General features: G+C 37.7%; 1 protein-coding gene across 1 annotated transcript in view; it reads left to right on the top strand.

Moving 5' to 3' along the window:
- The window catches only part of COL14A1 (collagen type XIV alpha 1 chain), a 275,177-nt gene that overhangs the window by 155,042 nt on the left and 95,397 nt on the right, over positions 1–24,738 (top strand). Inside the window, exons 24-34 of the mRNA XM_043992943.1 lie at positions 2,672–2,818; positions 5,135–5,200; positions 7,881–8,020; positions 9,048–9,171; positions 9,354–9,497; positions 12,027–12,191; positions 12,834–12,872; positions 13,057–13,195; positions 15,701–15,843; positions 18,179–18,288; positions 22,886–23,044. Of these exons, the coding sequence (XP_043848878.1) occupies positions 2,672–2,818; positions 5,135–5,200; positions 7,881–8,020; positions 9,048–9,171; positions 9,354–9,497; positions 12,027–12,191; positions 12,834–12,872; positions 13,057–13,195; positions 15,701–15,843; positions 18,179–18,288; positions 22,886–23,044 (1,376 nt within the window). The remainder of the gene's footprint in view (positions 1–2,671; positions 2,819–5,134; positions 5,201–7,880; positions 8,021–9,047; positions 9,172–9,353; positions 9,498–12,026; positions 12,192–12,833; positions 12,873–13,056; positions 13,196–15,700; positions 15,844–18,178; positions 18,289–22,885; positions 23,045–24,738) is intronic.

The raw sequence follows: 24,738 nt of genomic DNA, 5'->3' as shown, positions 1-24,738 counted from the left end.
CCTATAAGAGGAGGTAGGCATGTATCATGACAATAGCTTTATTTGCTAGATCATCCACATGAGGGATAGAGAAGTTAAGGGCTTGCTGAGTACCACATGAAAAGTAAGTGACAGAGCCAGAACATGCAACTCATTCTCTTGACTCTGAATCCAGGGCATTATTCAGTATGGCTGTCTGGAGCCTTTCATGGACTCACGGGGAGGCTAGAAGGATGCCCTGACAGGTATTCTAGTAATCAGAGCAAAAAAAAAAATCTACTTGAGATGGGAGGGGCATGGGAGAAGGTCGGGCTCCCAGGACTGTCAGGCTTTATGGAGCTACAGGTAACTGGTGCAGTGGATAGACTGCTAGGCATGAGTTCAAATCTGGCCTCAGACACTTACCACCTGTGTGATCCTAGGCAAGTCACTTAACCCTGTTTGTCTCAATTTCCTGATCTGTAAAATGAGATGGAGAAGAAAATGACAAACCATTCCAGTATCTTTGCCAAGACAATTCCAAATGGGGCTAAGAAGAGTGAGATAAAATTGTAACAACTGAGCAACAACAAGACAACTGGGAGGTCTAGGACTTGGAGCGAGGAGGACCTGATTTCAAATTCTGCCTTAGATACATACTAGCTGTGTAACCCTGGACAAGCCATAACCCCTCTTAGCCTCAGTTTCCTCATTTGCATAATGGAGATAATAATAACACCTACCTCTCAGGGTTCCTGTGACCTCAAATGAGATAACATGTAAAACTCTTTGTAAACCTTAAAGTACTGTATTAACATTAGTTATTATTATTGACTCCATAGTACCTGGAGGGCCACAATCAGCTTTGTAAGTGACAAAGAATATTCAAATTGCTAGTCTCTCCTGTTCTGTGTTCTAATTTTCCGGAAGGGGCTTAAATAGTGATCAGCCTAGCCATCCTTTTTAGGACTTAATTACAGGGCCAAAATAATGATGTCCTTGGATATACTGGCGAAATGGAAAGAGTATTCAATTAGGAGACAAAGGCCTTGGGTTCAAAACCCAGCTATGCCTCTAACTATAAGCCAGTCTTTTAATTCCTTTGTGCCTTGGGTTCCTTATATGCAAAATAAAGGCAGCATCCTCTTGGGTCCCTTCTGGCTCCAAATCTACTGACTTGTGACGTTGTTACATAGAATAATTTGACTGAAACACTTTTCACTTAAATTTCAGTGAAATTTGCTGTTTTAGTAGGCCAATGTTTCATAGTATCATAGATTTAGATCTGGAAGGGGTCTTGGAGCTCATTAAATCCAACCGTCTTATAGTTGAAGAAACTGAGGTCCAGAGAAATTAAATAATTTGTCCTGGATTACATAGTGAGTGCATCTGAGGTAGGATTTGAACTCAGGTCTTCCTAATTCCAAATCTAGTGGTCCATCTGCTTTGCCACCTAGGGATGCTTCTATAATAAAGTAGAGTCTTACCTATGGATCCAACTTATTAGTAATACCAATAAGAACTACCCACATTTTTATATCAATTTAAGATTGAGGAAGTCCTTTTCTCAGAGCAACTTTGTGAAGTAGGTGTTGTAAGTATCACTATTCCCATTTTATACATGAAGAGACTGAGGCCCTAGTATGTGAAATGACTTGTCCAAGGTCACACAGGTAGTAGTAGTAGTAGTAGTAGTAGTAGTAGTAGTAGTAGTAGTAGTAGTAGCAGCAGCAGCAGCAGCAGCAGCAGCAGCAGCAGCAGTAAGTGCTACCCAGGTCCTCTGATTCCAAAACCATTGTTCCATTGCATTATACAGGCTAGTAGGAATGCCTGGGAATTTTCATCATATACATAGAAGACTGTAAAGTTTATAAAGCTCTTTAAGGCCCAACTAAAATCCTACCTTCTATAAGGAAGCATTCACCAACCCCTCTTAATTCCTGTGCCTCCTCTCTGTTAATTATTTCCTATTTATCTTGTATATGGCTGGCTTGTACATATTTGCTTATTTTCTCTCCCTTTAGATTGGGAACTCACATAATAGGACCAAATGAGATATTGTATGAAAAGAGCTTTATAAACTTTAAGCTCCTTGTACGCAGGGATTATCTTTTGACTAGTTTTTGTATCTACAGTGCTTAGCACATTTCCTGATATATAGTAGGTGGTGAATAAATATTTATTGACTGACTGACTGACCTATTTTAAGAAAGCTTGATTATACTAACATCCACATTTTTACAATGGCTATATTGGTAATACACAATGCTTCTTTGGTCAACAGAGGTGTCAGTTCAGATTACTCTAATTATAAATGTCCTTAGGGTCAAGGACTAGGCAGGGATTCATTGGTATAAGGAACTCCTCAGGCAGGAAACTCCTGTTACGAATCCAGGTCAGCACCTTTTCTTCCACTTAAGGCCTTCTACAATTGCCCAAAGCACTTAGAAGTGATATGCTCAAGGCCACACAGTCACTATGTGTCAGAAGCAAGACTTGAACTGTGGTCTTTCTGGCTTCAAGGCCAGCTTTCCATCCAACAAGCCATGCTGCCTCTCTCAACTGACTTGTGGTTGTAAAATATGATTCAGCTTATCAAAACAGTCTACAACTTTGAAAACTTTGATGGAGTCACCACAGGCCATGCATACAGAAAGTCCAATGGCAAATGACCTGACTATGTAATTTTCTTTCCTTTTTCTTTTCATTGCAGATGGGAAAAAGCAAGAAAGCACCATGGGTGGAGGAACATCTAGCCATTGCTTTTATGGACTTATGCCTGACTCAGAGCATAAAATCAGTGTTTATACACAGCTCCAAGAGATAACGGGACCTAGTGTAAGCATAATGGAAAAAACACGTAAGTGGACTGTGCGTTCTCTCTCATCCATAGATGCAGAGACTGACATTTTGTGGGGAAGATGGGTTGGCTCATAAATGTTGTTCCATTAATAAAAATGTGAGCTATGGCAGTCCAAGAATACATGTAATTCAAGTTCCACTGTCTTCTCCAGTCATGAAATTCACTGCAAGTCCTGCACTGGTCCTCATTACCATGATTTTTTTCCACCCTTGGTACATGTTTCATAGATATTAGTCCATAAGTTAATAAAATCCCATTTACAATGACTTATATTGTGATCAGCATATATAAAGAAGCATTTGTGGTATGCGGCAAGAGGAATAGGGCGTAATAACTAGGTCCTGACATTAAAACAGTGGCATATTACCAGAGCCGTGGGGGTGGAAGTGGAGCCAATCAACTCCCATTCATTGACCCTCTGAAGAGTTATTACTAGCTTGAAAAGCTTTCCTATTTTTTTTTCTAACTTGGCTGTAGATCTGATGTGAGGAAGAGGAATACACACAATTAAAAGAAGGCATTTTTCATTGTCCTTTATTTGAGGATTTCTGGAGACAGGGAGAGTGTTCACTTCATGAAATAGCCTGTCTATATTAGAGCCCACTAGCTTTCTCTTGATTTAAAGTCTGCACACATAGAACATTCCTTCATTTTAATAATTGTTCTGGGGGTAGCCCTATGATTTCCACAACTACCCAACGCTATCCTTGAAATCCCTTATGGAGACAAGGAACTTGAAGTCCATATCAGTGCCATTAGGTGTGTGGGTTGTTGGTTGTGCCTACATCTGTTAAGTCTCATTGATGGAGATGCAAAGAGCCATCAATAATGCCACCTTCCTTTAAAAAGAGGGGGACAGTTGTATAGGAAAGAGATTCCAAGAATTTGACAGTCATAGAAGTTCAGAGCTAGATGATGACTTAGAATCTTAGGACTTTAGAAGCTAACCAGCCCAACTTCATATTCAGGGGAAACTTTTCTACAATAGTCCTAGTGATTATTCAGTCTTTGAGTGGTATTCATTAGAAAGTTCTTGAGTTACACTGAAATTTATCTTATTGCAACTTTTAACACACTGATTTTTGCCTAGCCTTGGGGACCAATGCAAAGCAAACCTCTTCCCTCATTCATTTCATTATTACTATTAGTTTAGTAGTTAAACTTCATAGAATTAGGGGGGACATTAGAGACCAGTATTCTACCTAATACAGACATTCCTTTCATAATATCAGAGAAAGTTGATAATGAAGTTTTTGCTTAATTACTTCAAATGATAGATAATAAATTTTATTTTATAATTTAGATAAACAAATAAACAAATAATAGATAAATAACCACCCAAATAAATAAATAAATTTTGTCACAAAAAAGCCTGTTGGATTGTCAGACAACTCTGATTGTCAGAAAGTTCTCTCTTATTTTGAGCTAAAATATACATCCCTTTATGTATTATACCCAATGCTACTACTTTTGCCTTAGAAACCCAATAGAACAAATTTATCTTCCATGAGATATTTGATGCCATCTGTCATCAATTTTAATTTTTTTAATTTCTAAAAATATATTTATTAGCATTTTAAGTAATTTTTTGAGTTCCAAATTCTTTCTTCCTCCATCTCTCACCCATTGAGAAGGCAAAGAATATGATGTTAATTATACATGTATAGTCTTTTCTCCAAGCTAAGTAAATATGCTCACCTCCTTTCATTGTTCCTCATATAATTTGGCAGCTTCATGGATATGACATCAATATCGACGTCAATGTTCTTTTTGAAATAGAACTTTCAGAATTTAACCCAGTAATCTGGAGTTTTCAGATGAGCTTGGAATATGGTTGGGTTCTTTCTTCCCTTGGTCCAGATTCTGATAGTGACCAGTACAGTAGTATTGGGAAAAGAAATTCAGTTGAACAAGGATTGATATTCTGTTGTTAATTATGTAGGCAGAAATTGAGCTTCTGCCTTCTTCTGTGTTTGACCTTGGCCAGTGACTAGAACAGAAATATACTTTTCCAGAACTATTACACTAAATCAATGTTCCAACCTCTTTACAGCTGATGGTTTCACTAAATTTACTCCATGTGGCTCAGTGGAATTATCTGGAAGTGGCACCCAGGCTTTCTGTCTGCAGATGAGGAAACAGATGAGCTAATTATCACAAATTTTCAGTAATCTATGGAAGTCACAAAATCCTAAAGAACAGATAGATATTGGCAAAATTATCGAAGCCCTCTGCTACCCCATCCCCCCAAATATTGCCTCTTTAATGATATTGTCTCTTTGGGGCTCTTTTTAAATTTTCTCCAATTTCCAGGGCCAATTCCAACTCTACCACCAGCAACAACCACACCTCCTCCAACCATTCCTCCAGCGAAGGAAGGTAAGATAATAATAATAATACACCTGTAGCTTTGAATTTTTGTCATTTGATTAATTAAAAGCCTAAGTAGCTAGTCAAAAGGCATCCATTGTGTTAACTAGTTTACTACTAGCACTGCGATTAAATTATTGATATGGTCTATTGAGAAAATGTAATATAGTATTTGTGAACTATATTCTACATTAATTGTATATTGTATGGACATAAGTGTTTCAATATATTACATGTAATAAAATGATATTTGGGAAACTTGGAGAAATTTTTTGCACTGAAAATTCACATGAATTCATTTCATTATTGCTATTATATTAATAGTTAAATTTTATAGAATTGGGGGGAACATTAGAAACCAATATTGGACTCCACTGAGTTAGTACCAAAGCAGCTGCATAAAGCCACAGTTCCCATCCTGAAAGAGAATTACCTATTATAAATAGAACATTTTCTTTCAATCTGTTCAGTCTAAAGAGCAAAAGCAATGAGTGAAAAATTAGAAAGTTTATGAATAAGCATTTACAATTCTTTTGTGAGATTCCAATCTGTACTGGTGGAAGGCATTCTCCAACTAATGGAGTCAGTCAGTCAGCCAGTCAGTCAGTCACTGGACTAAGTGCTGGGGATACAAAGAAAGGCAAAAGGAAGCCCCCGCCCAGAAGGAGCTCACAGTCTAATGGGGGAAAGGGGAGGGGAAAAGACAACATGCAGATAACTATGTACTAAGAATCTTTATAGAGGGAAGGCACTAGAATTAAGAGGGCTTAGGAATGGATTCCTGTAGATGGTAGAATTTTAGCTGGGACTTGATGGAAGCCAGGGAAGCCAGGGGATGGAGATGAGGAGAGAGAGAGAGAGAGAGAGAGAGAGAGAGAGAGAGAGAGAGAGAGAGAGAGAGAGAGAGAGAGAGAGAGAGCATTCCATAAATGAGGGACAGCCAATGAAAATGCCAGACTTGGGAGATGGAGTGTCTTACTTGAAAAATAGCAAGGAGACCAGATTAAAGTATATATGAGGAGTGGGGGGAATGGGAGGGGGGTTAAGCTATAAAATGATGGGGGGTAGGTTATAAAGGGCTTTGAATGACAAATAGGATTTTCTATTTGATCCTGAAGGTAATAGGGAGCCACTGGAGTTTATCAAGTAGGGTAATGGTTAAATCTACTCTAGGAAAATTACTTTGATGACTGAAAATAGTATAGACTGGAATGGGAGGAGCCTTGTGGTAGGCAAACCAATCAGCGGGCTATTGTATTAATTTAGGGTGGTGGCAGCAGCAGAGAAGAGAAGACATATTTGAGAGATGTTAAAATATAAAATCAAGAGGCTTTGGCGATAAATTGGATAAAGGGGTGAGAGGTGATAAACAGCAAAGGATGACAGGTAGGTTGCAAGCCAGGGGACAGGGAGGATGGTGTTGCCATCAACAGTAATAGGGAAGTTTGAAATAGGAGGAAAGATAATGGATTCAGTTTTGGACATGCTGAATTTAAGATGCCTCTATCTTGTTCAAGATGTCTAATAGGCAATTGGAGATAGGAGACAAGGCTAGCACAAAGGTTAGGACTAGATAAGTAGATTTGAGAATCATCAGCATAGAGATGATCATTGAATCCGTGGGAGCTGATGAGGTTACCAAGTGAAATAGTATGGAGAGAGAGAAAAGAAGAGAAAAGGAGGAAAGGAGATAGAGAAGATGTCATTGCTGTCATGCATGGCTTGGGTCGAGATTGCCCTGTTCATAGCCTTGACTTCTTAACTCCCTACCCCATAATCTCCTTCTAAAACAACTAAAAAGAGCCCAGAAATGCATTCTATACTGCAAAAGATATCATCCGATTTTTTAGCTTATCTTCACAGCCCTCTGTGTTAGGATGCTACAACACAAAAGAGGCCTAATGACCCAAGTTCCCACCCTACCTACCCTCTATTCAGGCTTTCTCATACCAGGTTTCAATGCATAGTCAGAATTACACTTGCACTGGCATGTACAGACTCAATTATTCTCTTATTCTTTTAAAATACTCTGACCACAAACTCATTCTCCATTTACACTATTATTTTCTCACCTTTAATATGTCTCCAATATATGCCCAGAAAAATCTCTCCTTCCAAGCTCCCTTGACCCTCACTTCAAGGTGATGCTTTCTGCCTCCTCACTCAGCTAAACCCAGCTCTGATCAGAGCTTTTGTAGGGGCTAATAGAAAAATTGGGCACAGCTGGGAAGGAGTATTGTGGAGCAGGATAAAAATGAATTTTCATGCCATTTCTTTAGTCAGTGACTAAGTGACAGTGTATGATGTTTGAGACCTTAAGACAAAGGTCCTTGACCTAGGATCCACAGACCTCTTTGAGTGAAGAACTCTTGGAGGTCTGTGGATAGATTTTGAAGGGTCCATGAATTTGGATGGAAAAAATAGGTCTTTATTTTCACTAACTTCTACCTAAAGTTTTGAATTTCCTTAAGTTATATATTTTTTAAAGAATCCTGAGGTGTTAATAGGTTCCGCCAGACTGCCAAAATGGGTCTATGACACAAAAAGGTTAAGAACCCCTACCTTAAGAGAAACATAAATGGAGAATTTTTCTCCAAGTTAAATCTTTCAAGCAAAATATATCTTCAGGTTTTGTGGCCCACAGTAGTTGAATGTTATCTCTGATTCTTAAACAATTCTTGCTCTGCAGTTTGCAAGGCTGCCAAAGCAGACCTAGTGTTCATGGTGGATGGATCCTGGAGCATTGGAGATGACAATTTCAATAAGATCATTAAATTTCTATATAATACTGTTGGTGCCCTGGACAAGATTGGAGTGGATGGAACTCAAGTAAGTCCCACCAGTCCATCATTTTGTAAAATTAATACCTCTGAAAATGCAGTAATGAAACTGGTGTGGTTTTTTTTGTGGGGGGGGTGGTCTTCTATCATTGTTTTTAGAATCCACAAAAGCCTGAAGTTCCCCAGAAATAAGGGCAAATGGTAGAAAATGAACTTTCAGTGACATTAAATGTCTCTGTAACAGTCCTCCAACTGGCCTTCCCAGATCTGAATGCTCTTTAATGTAGAGATCAGAGAGGTGAAAGCCATGTCTGTATAATGGTAGGTACCAGACAATAACTGCACAATTTGGTATTGGGTGCCTGCCGATAGATAGATAGACAGATATGTGTCTATATGCATATAAATCTATGTATATGCACACATATGTGTGTATGTATTTATCTCACCTGATGCATGTTTCAATTCTATTTCATATGATAGTTTAAAAAAGTTAAAAAACCACCTTGGATAAAAAAAATGGTTGATTTGGTGACACATAAAAATATAGTGTCAGTAAAAATATAGTGCCAGGGGAACATGAGTTTGTAATTTTAAAAAACATATTTTCTTGTGTTTCCCTCATTACTTTCTTAAAATTTATGCAATCTCATAAATACCAAAGTGAAATCTAATGAGCTAGTAGCCCAACATGGCATGGAACTGGGAATATATGGCATTCTCAATTTTTCCCAAGCTCTAACTTTCTGACTTATGTGACCTCTTTATATCATGATTTTCTGATCTATAAATAAGATGCTATTGGCCATATGAGATTTTTTTTCCTCCATATTTTTCATATGGAGGTTGTAAGAATGAACTTCTTATCTCCATAGACTATTTGCAGGGGAGGAAAGTATTTTTTTATTTGTTCTTAATTTTTATCTCTTTATATATGTATATATATATACATACATACATATGCTTGTATTTTGATCAGTTCAATTTATGAGATAAATTAAGTAAAAAGTAAAGGCTTATCAATCCCTGAAAAATGCTAAGTAGTCTGAAGTAAATAATATACCTTCTATCCCCAGGTATCCATTGTTCAGTTCACTGATGACCCCAGAACAGAATTTAAACTAAATACATTTAAAAGCAAAGACACTCTCCTCGAGGGGATTAAGAATCTTTCATACAAAGGAGGAAATACAAAAACAGGTAAGGAGAAGTCCCAAAGAATGAATGATTATTATTTAATTACTGAAAACGTATTTTTGAAGTCCACTTATTTAATTATTGAAATCCACTTATTCAGGGAAGTTTCACTAAATAGTTCAGGTCTTTTGGTTGTTTTAATGAGGTTCATTCTGAAATTGAGCCCTTCAATTTTTTTCTTTCAGGAAAAGCACTTAAGCATGTTCGAGACGCCTTGTTTACAGCTGAAGGAGGAACAAGAAGAGGCATACCTAAAGTCATCGTGGTCATTACTGACGGGCGATCACAGGATGATGTAACTAGAATTTCCAGGGAGTTGCAACTAGACGGTAATTATATATATGTAATGATGGCAGAAATAATTCAACTTCAAAAAATACTAATTTAAGCAACTACCATATGCAGAAGCTTGTGTTGCCTACTGGGAGAGTTATAAAACTTAAAGGAGACCTCCTGGAGTTTATGGTCTAGTAGGAGAATATGATACACAGGTATAACCACATTGCAAAGTTATATATATATGTGTGTGTGTGTGTGTGTGTGTGTGTGTGTGTGTGTGTGTGTGTGTTTGTGTGCGTGCGTGTGTGTATGCATGTATGCATGCATGTATGAAATTAAGAAAGTAGGTATGAACCAAGTGCTCCATAGAAGAAAGATCATTTCTTTTTGTTAGTTTTTGTTTTTTGCTGGGCAGTGAAGGTTAAGTGACTTGCCCAGGGTCACATAGCTAGTAAGTGTCAAGTGTCTAAGGCTGGATTTGAACTGAGGTCCTCCTGAATCCAGGGCTGGTGCTTTATCCACTGCACCCCCTACCTGCTCCAGAAAGATCATTTCTGATTTGGACAGGGGAAGTGAAGATCAAGGGAAGGCTTTATGAACAATATGGAATTTGAGTTATGTCTTGTCAATATATAGTTTTTATTGCCTGTCTCCTACAAAAAAAATAAACAAATCAGAGAAATCATTTTCATAACGTCTCCTACAAGAAAAACCAGATCAGAGACAGACAGGAAAAATATCGCATCAGTTTATTTGTCCCAAGAAGAAGCAAGCATGATTCATGAGGAGACCCCTTCCAAAGAAGGAGCTCGGGGCTCCCCCTTTTCTGAGGGTATATAAGGTTTTTTTGTTCACTGGTTACAGGGTGTTGCCAGTTTCATTAGCATGATACAAATCAACCCAAAAGCAAATACTATAACAAGAATGGATGTAATGGAAAGCAGTTTTAACGAATTCAGTTATAACAAGTATGGAGGAAATATAGAAGCGCCATGATAAGATTACAGGATTCCAAAAAAAGGTTTTGGCAAGGATGAGAAGGCCTAGATTCCCCACAAGATAGGGACTATCCTGGGGAAAGAAGTCACCAGGTAGGGACTTATCTGCTAGCTATCTGGGTTCAGTCAAAGGATATTTTGCTCCTAATAATCCAGGGTTTCATAAAAATACTTTTGGATAATAAGGTAGTGCCATTAAATCCAGGTGATCCATACATTCATATTAACAGCCTTAAAGGATTTCAACACATAGAAATCAGAAGAAGGATTATAGTAGTCTAAGAGTGGAGAGCAGCATGAGAGAAAGTATCAAAATGGAAGAGAATGGGACATGTCCAGGGGTTGGCAGAGAGTACTATTTGGTTAGAGTATAGTTTAGATAGAGGTGAATAGTATGAGATGAAGCTGGACAGTTAGGTGGTATCATATTATGGAGTACCTTGAGTGCCACGTTAAGAAGCTTGACATTTTAAAAATATATATTATAAGAAGCTTGACATTCAGAAACTGTTGGGATTCAGTGAAAGGTCATAGAGGAGTGATATGATCAAATGTAGGGATGATGAAGACTACCTTGGCAAGAATGTGGACCAGGCTAGTAAGGTATGGGGAGAGAAAGTGGCGGCAGGCTAAAAAACAAAAAAGGGGGAGTAATAACCTTTTAACCTGCCTCCACTTTCTCTCCCCACACCTTACTATCTTTATCCCAAAGTAATATGATATTAAAATTTGCAAATGTGAAATTGCTCTTTATTTGTTTATTTATCCAGACCTTTGATCGTATTATTGTGGAAACACCCTCCAATGATGCCTACAGGCAACTAATCTGTCACTTACAGTTCTAGAGACCTGCCTGTGGCACTAAGAGTTTAAGTGGCCTAATCATGGCTGCACTGCTAGTATTTGTCTAAGGTTGGAGCTGAACTCAGCTCTTTCTAATGCCAGGGCAGGTCTTCTGTCCACTCTGCAGCACTTATCTCTCAGTTGCTATAAAAAAGTGAAATTTTAAATAATATATTTATGAGCATCATATTGTGTATTGCCATTTTCAAGCTACTTAAAATACAAAAGGAGTAATAATAATGATAATAATACTGAATAATAATAGTAATAATAATGAAATAATAACTGTTTTCAAATTGGCACATAAATTTTGATGAACCATAATGAATATTTTGACCCACTTCTTCATATATATATATAAATTGGACCAAAGATAACAGAATTGTGGGTGTTAAAGCCATTAGTGGTCATATAATCCAACTCTTCCACTTTATAATAAAGGAAATTATAGCACAATTAGTTGCCTAAGGTCACTCTGGTAGGATAAAGATCCTATCAGATTATAGGAAGAGAGTTTTAGAACTGGAAAAGACCTTAGAAGCTATCTAGTCTCTCCCCTTCCATTTTGCAAATGAAGAAACTGATGCCCAAAGAGATTAAGCAACTTGCCTAAAGTCACACAGGTGGTAAGTGATGGAAGCAGGATTCAAACCTAGGTCATTTGACTCCAAATCCAGTGCTCTTAATTGCATCCCTCCTCTTCAGACTAATCAGAAATCTGGTCTTCTTCTTCCACAGGCATCACCATTTTTGCCATCGGCGTGGCTGACGCAGATTATGCAGAACTGGTTAGCATTGGCAGCCAGCCGAGTGCAAGACATGTCTTCTTCGTTGATGATTTCGATGCCTTTAAGAAAATTGAAGATGAGCTGATTACTTTTGTCTGTGAAACTGCATCAGCAAGTTAGTTCTCTGAATCTGTGGCTGCTTATTCATTGGGTGCTTACAGGCTGAAGCAGTTAATCCTTGTTAAATAATGAATCCCATGCTGATTTTAGGAAGAATTGTCAACTTTACAAAGGCTTTCATAATATCTTTCATTGCAAATTCTTGGTAGAAAAAAAAGCACATATTTTTGTTCTTCCCTTTTGGGGGTTTAAGTTGATAAAGGCTTTTCCTAATCAAATGGGTGTTGGCTTTAATGACCAGCTTCATTTAAAATAGCTCCTATAAATACTTTTCAGAAAAATGCCAGCAGGTTTTCTCTCTCCTCAATGCTCTTAATGGATCATTTATTTTAATGGCATCTGAGAGGGGGGGGGAAAGAGAGAGAGAGAGAGAGAGAGAGAGAGAGAGAGAGAGAGAGAGAGAGAGAGAGAGATAGAGAATAGAGTTCTGGGACTTTGCTTTTAATAGTGGTTAGTTAAAATGTTTGGTATCTTTGGGAAACAAGAGAAAATAATAGCCAATAGACTTGGGAGTTTCAAAGTAATTCATGTTCAGAGAAATGATTTAACTTCTTTTTTAGGTTAAGGGTGAGGGAAGGTTAGAAGTGGGGAAAGTAAATTTGGAAATATCTCTAAGTGACCTTCTTTTCTTTTCCAGCTTGTCCTCTAGTCAATAAGGATGGCAACAGCCTTGCAGGTACAGTGCTATGGGCAGTGCCATTTTACAAATGCCAGATGATAAAACGAATCCTATTTTATGTCCATTTGTTTCACTGAAGCTCATTCATTTTACTTGTTAAGATCACAGCCCTAATCTGGAGATGTTTTCTCTTATCTCTCATTGTCTGTTCAGTTCAACTCTGACCTGTTGTGCTTTTCAGGATTTAAAATGATGGAACTGTTTGGTTTGGTTGAAAAGGATTTTTCAGCAGTGGAAGGGGTTTCTATGGGACCTGGCACTTTCAATGTGTATCCATGCTACCAGCTACATAAAGATGCTCTGGTTTCCCAGCCTACCAAGTACGTTCATTTTAACTTCAGAATATCAAAATCATTGTTTTTTCTGGATCTCAAAAAATAAATTATTTCATGCCACCATTGTCTTAATATGCTTGGGAGCATTCTTAATAGAATGATACCAAATGAAATTGCAAAAAAAATTTTTAAATGTGAACTTGTTCATTCCTAACTCGCAAAAAGTTACTCTATCTTTGTATGCCAAATGCGTATGTTTTTGCCTCATTTTTTTTCCTGTAAAGATTTTTATATAATGTTCCACAAATATTTTCCATACATTAAAAAATAGAGTATAACCATACCAAAAAGAAAAAGTGTGTGTGTGTGTGTGTGTGTGTGTGTGTGTGTGTGTGTGTGTGTGTGTGTGTACTCAGGCTGCTAGGTGGTGCAGTGGGGAGAGTGCTGGATTTGGAGTGAGAAAGACTTGCATTTGAATTCAGCTTCAGACACTTACCATCTTGTAAACCTGGGCAAGTCACTTAACTTTTCTTAGCATCATTTTCCTCAACTATAATAGTACCTACCCCTGTGGGTCCTTGAGAGAATCACTAGCTATTATAAAAAAGTGAGGTAGTGTCCCCTCTTCAAACTCTTCCTATTTTAGCAGTTTCTTTGCTATTGCCTACAAACATTCCTTGGTGTCTCCCACCCTTTAAAAAAATCCTCCACTAAACCTCACCATTTCTCTAGCTGTCATCCTATATCTTTCCTCTTGCTCTCAGTCAAATTCCTTAATTCATTGTTTCCACTTCCTTTCCTTTGTCTCTTCTATACCCTTTTAAATCTGACCTCTGACCTCATCATTCAAGTGACATTGATTCTTCCAAAGTTATCAATGATCTCTTAAATGCCTTATCTAATGACCTTTTCTCAGTCCTCTGCCTTCTCAAGCTCCTCATCCTGAATCTCTCATTTGCATTGATGACACATACCCAATCATTTACCAAATCTTGTCATTTCTGGCTCTACAGCCTCTCTTACATATATGCCCCTTTCTCTCCACCTACACAGCTACCACCCTAGTTAAATCTCTAATCATTTCTTGCCTGAATTATTGTCATAACCTGCTAATTAGTGTTCCTGCTCCAAGTCTCCCCCCACTCTAATTCATCCTTCACTGAGCCAGCAAAGTGATTTTTCTAAATGGTCCATCTCATCAAGTCACTGCCCATTCAGTGAAATTCATTTGTTAACTATCAACTAGGCTCAAATAACTATAAATCCCTCTGACATTTAAAACTCTTTACAAGCTGGCCCCTAAATATTTTTCCAGCCTCTTACACATTACTCCCTTTTATCCATTCTATAGTCTAGCTATAATGATCTAGTTACTACTATTCCTCTCCTACCTCTGTGCCTTAGCACTAGTATCCCCTCTTCCCCATGGAATCTCTGGCTTGCTTGAAGACAACCCAAATACAACTTTCTGCATGAAGTCTTGCCTGACCTTCTTGTTGCTAACACCTTCCCCACAAAAGTTACCTTGTATCTGCTTGGAATATGTCTTATGTCTGTCTGTTTATCATCTATCTATCTATCATCTAATCTATTTATCTATGTGTGAACCCTGCATATTTACATGTTCTCTTCCCCATTAGACTGTAAGCTCCTTGAGAGTAAGAACCATTTTCACTTCTGTCTTTGCTTTCCCAGCTCCTACCATAGTGCATGGCACATAAGAGGTATTTGATAAAGACTTGAATGATTAATTTATTGTCAGATTGGAATGGGGGAAAACCGCTTTTTCAGACTTATAAAAATGTAATTCCATTTAAAAAACTATCTATTTCAGATCAATATTACATTTTGGTGATTTATAAGGACCATCCGCATTCTTTTGTTGTGTTCTCATAATAAATGTTATTGGAAATAAATAGGCTATTGGCTTGGGCTTAAGATAATTTTTGTTCATTTGGAGACTTTTATTCTTTTAGCATTTATTATGGTGTCATTTTCATGTTGACATCTGAGATAATTATCAAATAGCTTCCTCTTTCTAGAAGTTAATAGTTTAACTAATAGAGGTGATATTTGTAGTAGACATTTGAACAATATTATTCCAAGAAATCTAAACCAGAGTATCTTGGAGTTGGTAGGATTACAGCATCAAAAAAATCATAGATTTAGTGTTGGAAGGTACCATAGAAGTCATGCAGTCCAACAACCTGATTTTACAAATGAGGAAACTGAGGCCCTGAGAAATCAAGTTACTTATCAAAGCAGTGACAGAATCAGAATTCAAGGAACTCTGTCTCCAACTCTAGTATTTTTTCCCACTGGACAAAGGGATTTTAAGACCTAACCCATAGTTTATCTGCTAAATAGAACTACAGAAGCTAATGCAAGATTTCCTGCACAAGGGGATAAGGGCCTTAATGGAAGTGGTGACTAGACAAATGGAATTTGGGGATTTAGTGCATGTTCCATTCCTAGTCTCATATCCTCAAATTTATTTATCTTTAGGTACAGTTATTATTTAAAATATTGTTATGTTCTCTCCTCTAACAGATATTTGCATCCAGAGGGATTGCCTTCCGACTACACTATCTCTTTTCTATTCCGGATATTGCCCGATACTCCTCAAGAACCATTTGCTCTCTGGGAAATTTTAAATAACGACTCTGACCCACTTGTTGGAGTCATCTTAGACAGTATGTATATGATTCTGGATTGTATCTGTGTGTGTTCAGTTATTTATGCATGTCTGCGGTTACCACCTTACAATAGAAATTATGAAGGCCAGGTGCCATGCTGTCATCCTTATAGAAATTGGTGCTTTCATCCATGTAGGTATCCCTGATACCAGTGCAGATTATAACCCTTCCTTAACTTAGCAAAAAGTCTCCATGAGTTGCTGCAGTCAAAAAATATTCATCACATGTCGGCTATCATTTGGATTGTGATCCTAGTCCTCAGGCAACAATCTGTTCTGAGAATTTGCTATCTGCAGAACCTAGGATCCCTGCCACCATAATGAGGCATCAGAGGACCACTTTTAATATACCTTACATAGGACTTTTACTTTTACAATTCACCTCATATCATGAAGTACACAAGGGTGGATTTTATCCCCATTTTAGAGATAAGGAAACTGATCCTCAAAGAGGTTAAGTGATATGCCCAAGATTGTATAGGCAATACTCAGACTTGAGTAATCTTACTTTAAGTCTAATTTTCCTTCCACTAACCTTGGATCTGAAGAGTCACTTTATATTCATATATAAATTCTGGTTTTATATATTGATTCTCAAAGGCTATGCCCCTAGGCATATGGCCTGGTAGGGTCTGGAAAGGTTTCAGTTAAAATCCTAGCAATATACTTTATTGGCTTTCTGGGTTTTAGGTTAGGTAACAAAAGCTCGGCAGTAGCAGACTGACCATCTGGTTTGCAATTTTTTGACCATGGCAAGCCATGGAACAAAGAAAAATACAAAATGGCTCTCAATCCTATGGGGCATCTTTCTGTTTCTTAAGTGATAGTATCCATCCATAGATATGTGAGAAAGGGAGTAGACAGAGCTGAGAACTAGAGTTTCTATTCTGGGGAAGATGCAAGTAAAGCATTTATTAGATGCTTCCTATATACCAACCTCCATGCTACAAAAGTTGCCGAGGATAGGCAGTCATGTAAAGTCCATGTCACTAGTAGTGAGAGTGTGGACCTATTAAAGCCTAAGATTGGAATCAAGGGAATTCTGCTAATAGAATATGTCAGCTGTTGAGTTTTGAGATTTGAATAATTAAATGGGTGGGATCTCATAGGCTCATTGCCTTAGAAGAGAGACAGATGACAGAATAACCTCCTGTCCCCATCTATATTTTTTGAGAGAAATCCTGTCTAGTCCTCTGTGTATTAAACCATTCCCACACCCACAAAGTAAGTTGTTTATAATTATACTCTTACCTTGAATTTCCATATGTGTCCCAGATGCAAAACTCAAGGTCAGTAGCAGTTTATTCATAATAAAAAGTTGATGCTATTTCATTCTTCCATCTTTGATTTTTGTCTATATTCCCAGCAGTGAGCAAAGTGCCTGGCAGTGGTAGATATTAATAAACAATTGAATTGAAGTGCAGTGAATTGGTATATCTAGGGGGTATCTTAGAAGGGTATCAATCACTACTAAGTTCAGTGGCATGGGGAAATAGGACCAAGGTTGTGAATGTTATTTTTATGACGATCATCACTTTCATTCTATTATTTGGTCATGATCTGCAACTCTCACCCTGCCTAAGCATCTTTCAAACCTGAGCTGTGGAGAGGAACAAGTGATGCTAGCAAGGTATAATGGAAAGAATACTACATTTGGAATCAGAGGATTTAGGTTAGAATCTGTGCCCACTATTTACTATTTGTGTGAAGCCCAAAAATGCTTGGTTGGAGGTTAGACTTTGACATATCCATCCACCCAAAATTATTCCAATTTTGATGGATGGAAAACTATATGTACAACTGAGAGTGATTTCATCTTCCTGAATGAATAGGCACCTAAATGCATCCTGGAGAATGTAAATGGACTAATACATAACAAAGGCTTAGTAACCATTAAACTCTAAAATGTTAAAAAGCACTTATTCATTTCATATGATTTGCTTTTCATAAGCTTTCATTTAAATCTTATGTGATTTCTTCTTAGCATATGGCCCATGGTACTCTAACAAAGGGACCTGGGGTTATACAGTCTAGAAAAGACACAATGTAGGGGGTAAATTGATAACTGTCTTCAAACACCTGAAAAAAGATGTCACAAGGAGGAGGGATTAGTTTCAAAGGGGCATATTGGGGAGAAAAGGGTAAAGAAAAGGGAGGGGAGCTGATAAAAGGGAGGGCAGATTGGGAGAGGGAGGCAGGGGTCAGAATCAAAGGGGCATATCAATCTCAGACTTAGGGAGGAGAAATCACTTGCCTATTTTGTGTTGTATTCATGTTTTCATTATTTTCATTTTTTATTATGTTGATATAATGTTCATTGTCCCACCAAACAGATGGAGGCAAGACAATTACCTACTTCAACTATGACTACCAGGGGGAATTTCAAACTGTTACCTTTGAAGGGCCTGAAATAAAGAAAATATTTTATGGAAGTTTTCACAAGGTCAGTTATAGCTTTTAATATTACACAGTACTGGTCAAAGCAAGAGAGTTAGTAAAATGTATGTGTTAAAGTGTGTGTTATGTATAATATTCTAAGAGCATAGAGTGTCTATGTATAAGCATGTAGGTATAAAACAAGGCAAATTTCCCTGAAGGAGGTAGCATTTCTACTCTGAAAATATCATCTATAGCCACAGAACTAAAACAATACTCACATAGGTTGATTGGAAAGGATCAGTGATTTCTTTAATTATTTTGTCACACAGATGAAAATATTTGTAGTTGAGGCATCTTGGAAAGTTGGTCGGTCTCTCTCTCTCTCTCTCTCTCTCTCTCTCTCTCTCACACACACACACACACACACACACACACACACATCTATGTTAACCTCTCCAGTCTCAAAGAATGCCAAGAAGCTTTGTAAAAATTCTTTGTCTTTATTTTAACATCTTGGCATCCGTGTCTCAAGTCCAATACTTAAACTATAATTACTCTATAAGAAAGAGCTCCAGGGACAAAGAAACACATATTTAAAATTGGAAGGAACTTTAAAAGTCATCTGGTCCAACTTCCCTCATTTTACAGCTGAGGAAACTGAGCCTCAGAGAGAATTGCCCAAAGTCATGTAGAAGGTATAGTATAGAAAGGCAGAGAACTGAACTCATGGCCCATTACTCCAAGTTCAGTGCTCTCTCCACTGTATTATACTACTCGACTCTACTTCCACAAAAAAATAATTGTGACTCAACCGGAAAACATACCCAGAACCTTTCGCTTAAAAATCCAAGGAGCTGTCCATTGTACCAGGGGCACTAGGGAAAGACATGTTTCCAAGTATTTAGTTAAGGATCTTCTTCTTGAGATCCATTTCAATGGCTTAATATGTGGGTTGTAAAGGAAGCAGAACTCCCTAACTACAACACACACACACACACACACAGCTTTCTTTGGCTCTCCCAACCCAGAATGAAATTATATTGAATTAGTTTAATATCTTAAGAGAGGCACAGGATGCAGGACACAGGATTTAAGTTCCCATTTAACTCTGCTCCAGTCAGACCACATCTAGTCAGTCAATCAATAAGGAGGGCACAAAATCTAGATGTATAATCCCATTAGACTGTGAGCTTCTTGAGGGCACAGACAGCCTTTTGCTTCTTTTTGTATTCCTGGTGCTTACTGTAGTGCTTGCTACACAGTGGGTGCTAAATAAATGTTTGTTGATTGATTGGTTGAAGTAGAAATATGTAGGTTAGCCATGCTATGAAATACTTTGCCTCACACAACACAAAACTTTTTTTTAAAAGGATTCCAACTTTTACAATAAATATACCTCAAAGAGTTTACACTTTCCATTAGTGGTGCTTATTCATTTGGTATGGTTTGCTTTTCTTAAGATTTTATCTAAATATTATGTGATATCTTCTTAGCATATGGCCCATAGTACTCTAGTAAGGGGATTCTGGGGTTATGCAGCCTAGAAAAGAGATGATTCTGCGGGGAAATTGATAGTGGTCTTCAAAAATTTGAAAAAGATGTCACATGGGGAAGGGATTAGTTTTCTTTGGCTTGGCAACAGAGGGAAGGACAAGGAACAATGGGAGGAAACAGCAGAAATATTGTATTTAGCTTTCTTTACATAAGGGAAAACTTCCTAACTTTTAGAGCTGCCCAAAAGTAGAATGAGCTGCCAAAGGACCTAGTTTTGATTGAACCCTTTTCTGGAAATCTTCAAACAAAAACTGAACAGCAACTTGCTAGGGATTTTTAGATGGGATTGTTTGTCAAGAACAGATTTGAAGAAAAGTCTTCTGAGTTCCCTTTTCCTACTAATATTCTGTGATTCTCACCTCTTGTTTTCATAATACACGCCATATTCTGAATTTGGAACTTAAATTGAAAGTTTCATAGCTCTTATCAATGCAGTGACCAATCCTGACTTCAGAGAATTTATGGTAAAGAATACCTCACCTCATGGCAGGGAGGCAATAGACCATAAGCTTGAATGAAGCATGCCATTGTCCGATGTTGTCAATGGCTTTGTTTTCCTTTATTGTACTTTGTTATAGGAGAGAATTCTCGTTGTGTAGGTAAGGGAGAGGACAGGGATTAGGAGTCACAGTGATGTGGCACCAATATAAAAAAGAACATCTAAAAAAGTTTTCTTAATTGAACATTAAATGCAATAATGGAATTAATACATTTATTTTTCATGTTTGGAGTTGAAGTTGAAGGCCATATTCTGAATTCTGCTAGGAAAGCCCTCATAGAGACAGAGATAATGTAATTCATAGCCAGAAGTGTTTCCTTTAGTGGCCTCTTTGGATTCACTCTCATTTTCTCCTAAATTCTACTTGGCATTGCTTTTTTTTCCTGGTTAGAATCTGGAGTACAGCTCCAAAGGAAAGTTTGAAAGAAAAAAGCACCACATTTGAAATTTCACAACTCTTAAAAAGCTAGCCAACAATATCCTGTGAAGTATGATGAACTTGTAATATTCATTCCAAAGAATTTTTTCTGAACCTTAGGTAAATTGTAAGTTCCATACACATTGCCAGCAGAACTGAGGGACATAAAATAAGTGAACATAATTATAAAAAGGCTTCCAGAAGGCCAAAGCCAAGTTCTTCAAACTGTGCAAGAACCCCTTACCCCTTATCCTTTTCTCCTCTTCAGAAAGCTCCCTACCTAATGCCTCCTCTTTGAAAATATATGTGTAGTACCGCCCCGCCCCCCCCCCCACCAAAGTGAGAGCAAGCCAAATTTTTCAAAATCCAATCCTATTCTCTCCATGGGTGGAATTGTCTCTGAATTGATAGTGTTTCTTCATTTCTGTTTTAACCTTCAGTTAATTTTAATTATATACTTTTTTGTCCCATAATTTCTCTTTCAAGTAGCTATTTCAGGTTAGTTCTCTGTTAATACTTACTTAAATGTTCATCTGAGATTGCTTTTGTAAAGTGATGCAAATTGATGCTTTCTAGTTAATCGGCTTCATAAGTTTGTATTATTATATATTGGGTTTTCTAAAAGTACTGCATTACTTACTCTATAGTGGTAGTATTGGAAAGGTTTATAAGCTGGAAATCAAGAGAGGAATAAAAGTGAGGCTCTTCAAATGATTGTTAGGATCAAGTTATTTTTAATCACAGAATCTGAGTTGGAAAAGACTTCATAGATACTTTAATCTAACCTATACCTAAAAGAGAATCCTTTCTCACAAACTGGATAAGTAGTCATCCAGCTTTTGTTGGAATATCTCAGATGAACTGAAATGAATTCCTTCTTGTGGCCACCCAGTCTGCTTTTGTAAAGCTCTGTTTGCAGTTTTTCCTGACATGAAGCTTAAATTTTCCTCATCAATTCTACCTATGACTTCTACTCTCTGGGGCTAAGAAGAATAAGACTTCTACACAGCAGTCCTTCATATACTTGAAGACTTGCTAGCATAGCCCTCCAAGTCTTCTGACTAAACATTTCCAGTTCTTTTATATTTGCACTTATGTGGCATGATTTTGAGGGCCTGCATCATCTTGGTCACTCTCCTCTGGACTATCTCTACCTTGTCTGTGACTTTCCCAAAATGTGCTTCCCAGAAGTGAACACATTATTCCAGATGTGATCTGACCATAATATCATCCACATCTTTTAATGCAAACCAAACATCTTATTAACTTTTTTGGCTGTTGTATCATACTGTTGACTCATCACAAGCTTGCAGTCCATTAAAACCCTGAGACTGATTCAGATGATCTGCTGTCTAGACACATCTCCCTCTATCTTTTATCTGTGAAGTTGATTTTTTGAACCCAAATGTAAGATTTTATACACATACACATGTATGTATTTTTTTTTGTGGGGCAATTGGGGTTAAGTGACTTGCCCAGAGTCACACAGCTAGTTAGTGTTAAGTGTCTGAGGTCAGATTTGAATTCAGGTACTCCTGAATCCAGGCCCGGTGCTCTATCCACTGCACCATCTAGCTGCCCCCACATGTATGTATTATTGTTGTTATTGTTGGGTTGTTTTTAATCATGTCGGACTCATTATGATCCCCTTTGGGGTTTTCTGGGCAAAGATACTGGAGTAGTTGGCCATTTCCTTCTCCAGATCATTTTATGGATGAGGAAACTGAAGCAAATAAGGTTAAGTGACTTGCCCATGGTCATAGAGCTAGTAAGTGTTTGAGACCAAATTTGAACTCTCTAAAATGAGTCTTCCTCATTCCAGGCCCTGTACTCTCTCACTGGGCCACACAGCTGCATACATGTCCGTGTACACATGTGTGTGAGGACACACAAACATATACACATATATCATCTCACATCATATCACATCATATTGCATTATATCCTACTAGATTTGGTGCAGAATATTTGAATGCCTCTTATCTTTTTAAGCTATATATTGCATTTTCTCCAGTAGAATGTAAGCTCCTTGGGGGCAGGTATTATTTTTGTTTTTGCTAGCCCAGTGCTTGGTATATGGTAAATGCTTAATATATATTTGTTGATTGGAGTGAAATGGAATGATTGAAAATTTGACAGTTTTTTTTATTGTTTCTTACCTGATCTTTGCTTTCCCCTCCCCCCCTGCAGCTGCATATTGTTATTAGCAAGACTTTGGCCAAAGTGTTTATAGACTGCAAGCAAGTGGGTGAAAAGGCAGTAAATGCATCTGGCAATATTACTTCCAATGGTGTGGAAGTCCTGGGAAGAATGGTCAGATCAAGAGGACCAAAAGAAAACTCTGCTCCAGTAAGTGAAAAATAAGTTAAATTTCAAGAAAATCTTATTCAAGAAAAGTTCATGTGCCCTTGAGAATATGTGAGTATGCTGTGTGCTTAATGTTATGTTTTATGTTCCCCTCAATTACTCATATGGAAGGACCAAGCTTGTCGATTGACAAATTATAAATTTGCTTTTTTTTTTTTTTTTTGGTGAGGCAATTGGGGTTAAGTGACTTGCCCAGGGTCACACAGCTAGTAAGTGTCAAGTGTCTGATGCTGGATTTGAACTCAGGTCCTCCTGACTCCAGGGCCGGTACTCTATCCACTACGCCACCTAGCTGCCTCTATAAATTTACTTTTAAATAACAATTTTCATCTGACCCTTTCTATTTTCTTTGCCTTATGGATAAAAATAATGTGTTGGGGCAGCTAGGTGGTGCAGTGGATAAAGTACCGGCCCTGGATTCAGGAGTACCTGAGTTCAAATCTGGCCTCAGACACTTGACACTTACTAGCTGTGTGACCCTGGGCAAGTCACTTAACCTTCATTGCCCCTCAAAAACAAAAAACAAAAAAAATTAATGTCTTAATTGACACAGGTTGGTCCTTTGAGGCATTCTTAAATTCTGATCTGTCAAATGTTAAAAACTCAAATCACGGCCCATTGTCTTCATGAAGCTTTGCCTGTCTACTTTAGCTCCCATGTGAGCTCTTTGTCCTCTGATCTTTAGCATGAACATTGTTAGAGGGTAGATTTTTTTAAAATTGTGGATCTTTTCCAGGGAAAACATATTCAGTGCCCTTCCATAAGTTTAGACATCAGAGAAAGAAAACACAAAGCTGCCATGCCCTTGGCAGTAAGTCTGCCTCTGTTGTGCTTCTGAGGAAGGAGCCTCCAGGATAAAGTGAATTTCTTTTCTAAATTCATCTCCTTAGTCTTCGAACTTTAAGCTAGGAAAGTAAGATGAAGATTCTATCCTCTCCAGTAAAGCAGTGGAGGCTGCAGCAAATGGATATTGGTTAGTTAAGAACTGAGTCTTCATGGGATCTAATTTATATATCCATGGAAGGGTCTTGAGAACACACACTAACCTTTTATGTATGTTGTGGTGGGGAAGAAAGTTATCTTTCTCTTCTCTTGTCTACTGGTGGCACCAAGGCTACCATGAGGAAATTTTTTACAGGGTGGGCCAAAATGAATGTGAATTGAAGCAACACATTTTTTTTTTTGGATAAGTTGTGCTTTTCATCGTGTAATGAGGAATTTAAATCTTGAAGGCTTCCAGTTGGCCAGGGAAGCACATTCCTTTCATTACCTACATGGCAGAATCCTGAACACAGGTTTATGTACCACCAAATAATACCACCTGTTCACTGCTAATTAGGATGTTCTGTAATTTAACTTATTCGTTAATTAGAGCTAACAGGCATTTCTTTTAAGCAAGCATTTTTTTATTATCCTAGAAGTCCTATTGTTCAAAGTAATTCCTTCTCCCCTCCCCGACAAAATACTCACATTACTGGGAAGACATCTTAAAACTCATTGTGTCCAAAAGTAAACTCATTATCTTCTCCCCAGAACCACCCTCCCTTTTTCTTAACTTGTGCAGGGCTGGTCACCCAGGTTCACAGCCTTCTCCATGCATTTTCTTTCTTTCTTTCTTTTTCTTTTCTTTTCTTTTTTTTTTTGGCAGGGCAACGAGGGTTAAGTGACTTGACCAG

Source organism: Dromiciops gliroides, chromosome 1 (assembly GCF_019393635.1).
Source record: "Dromiciops gliroides isolate mDroGli1 chromosome 1, mDroGli1.pri, whole genome shotgun sequence".
NCBI classification, from domain to species: domain Eukaryota; kingdom Metazoa; phylum Chordata; class Mammalia; order Microbiotheria; family Microbiotheriidae; genus Dromiciops; species Dromiciops gliroides.
The sequence above is the reverse complement of the archived record's forward strand: the minus strand, read 5'-3'. Positions and strand labels throughout refer to the sequence as shown.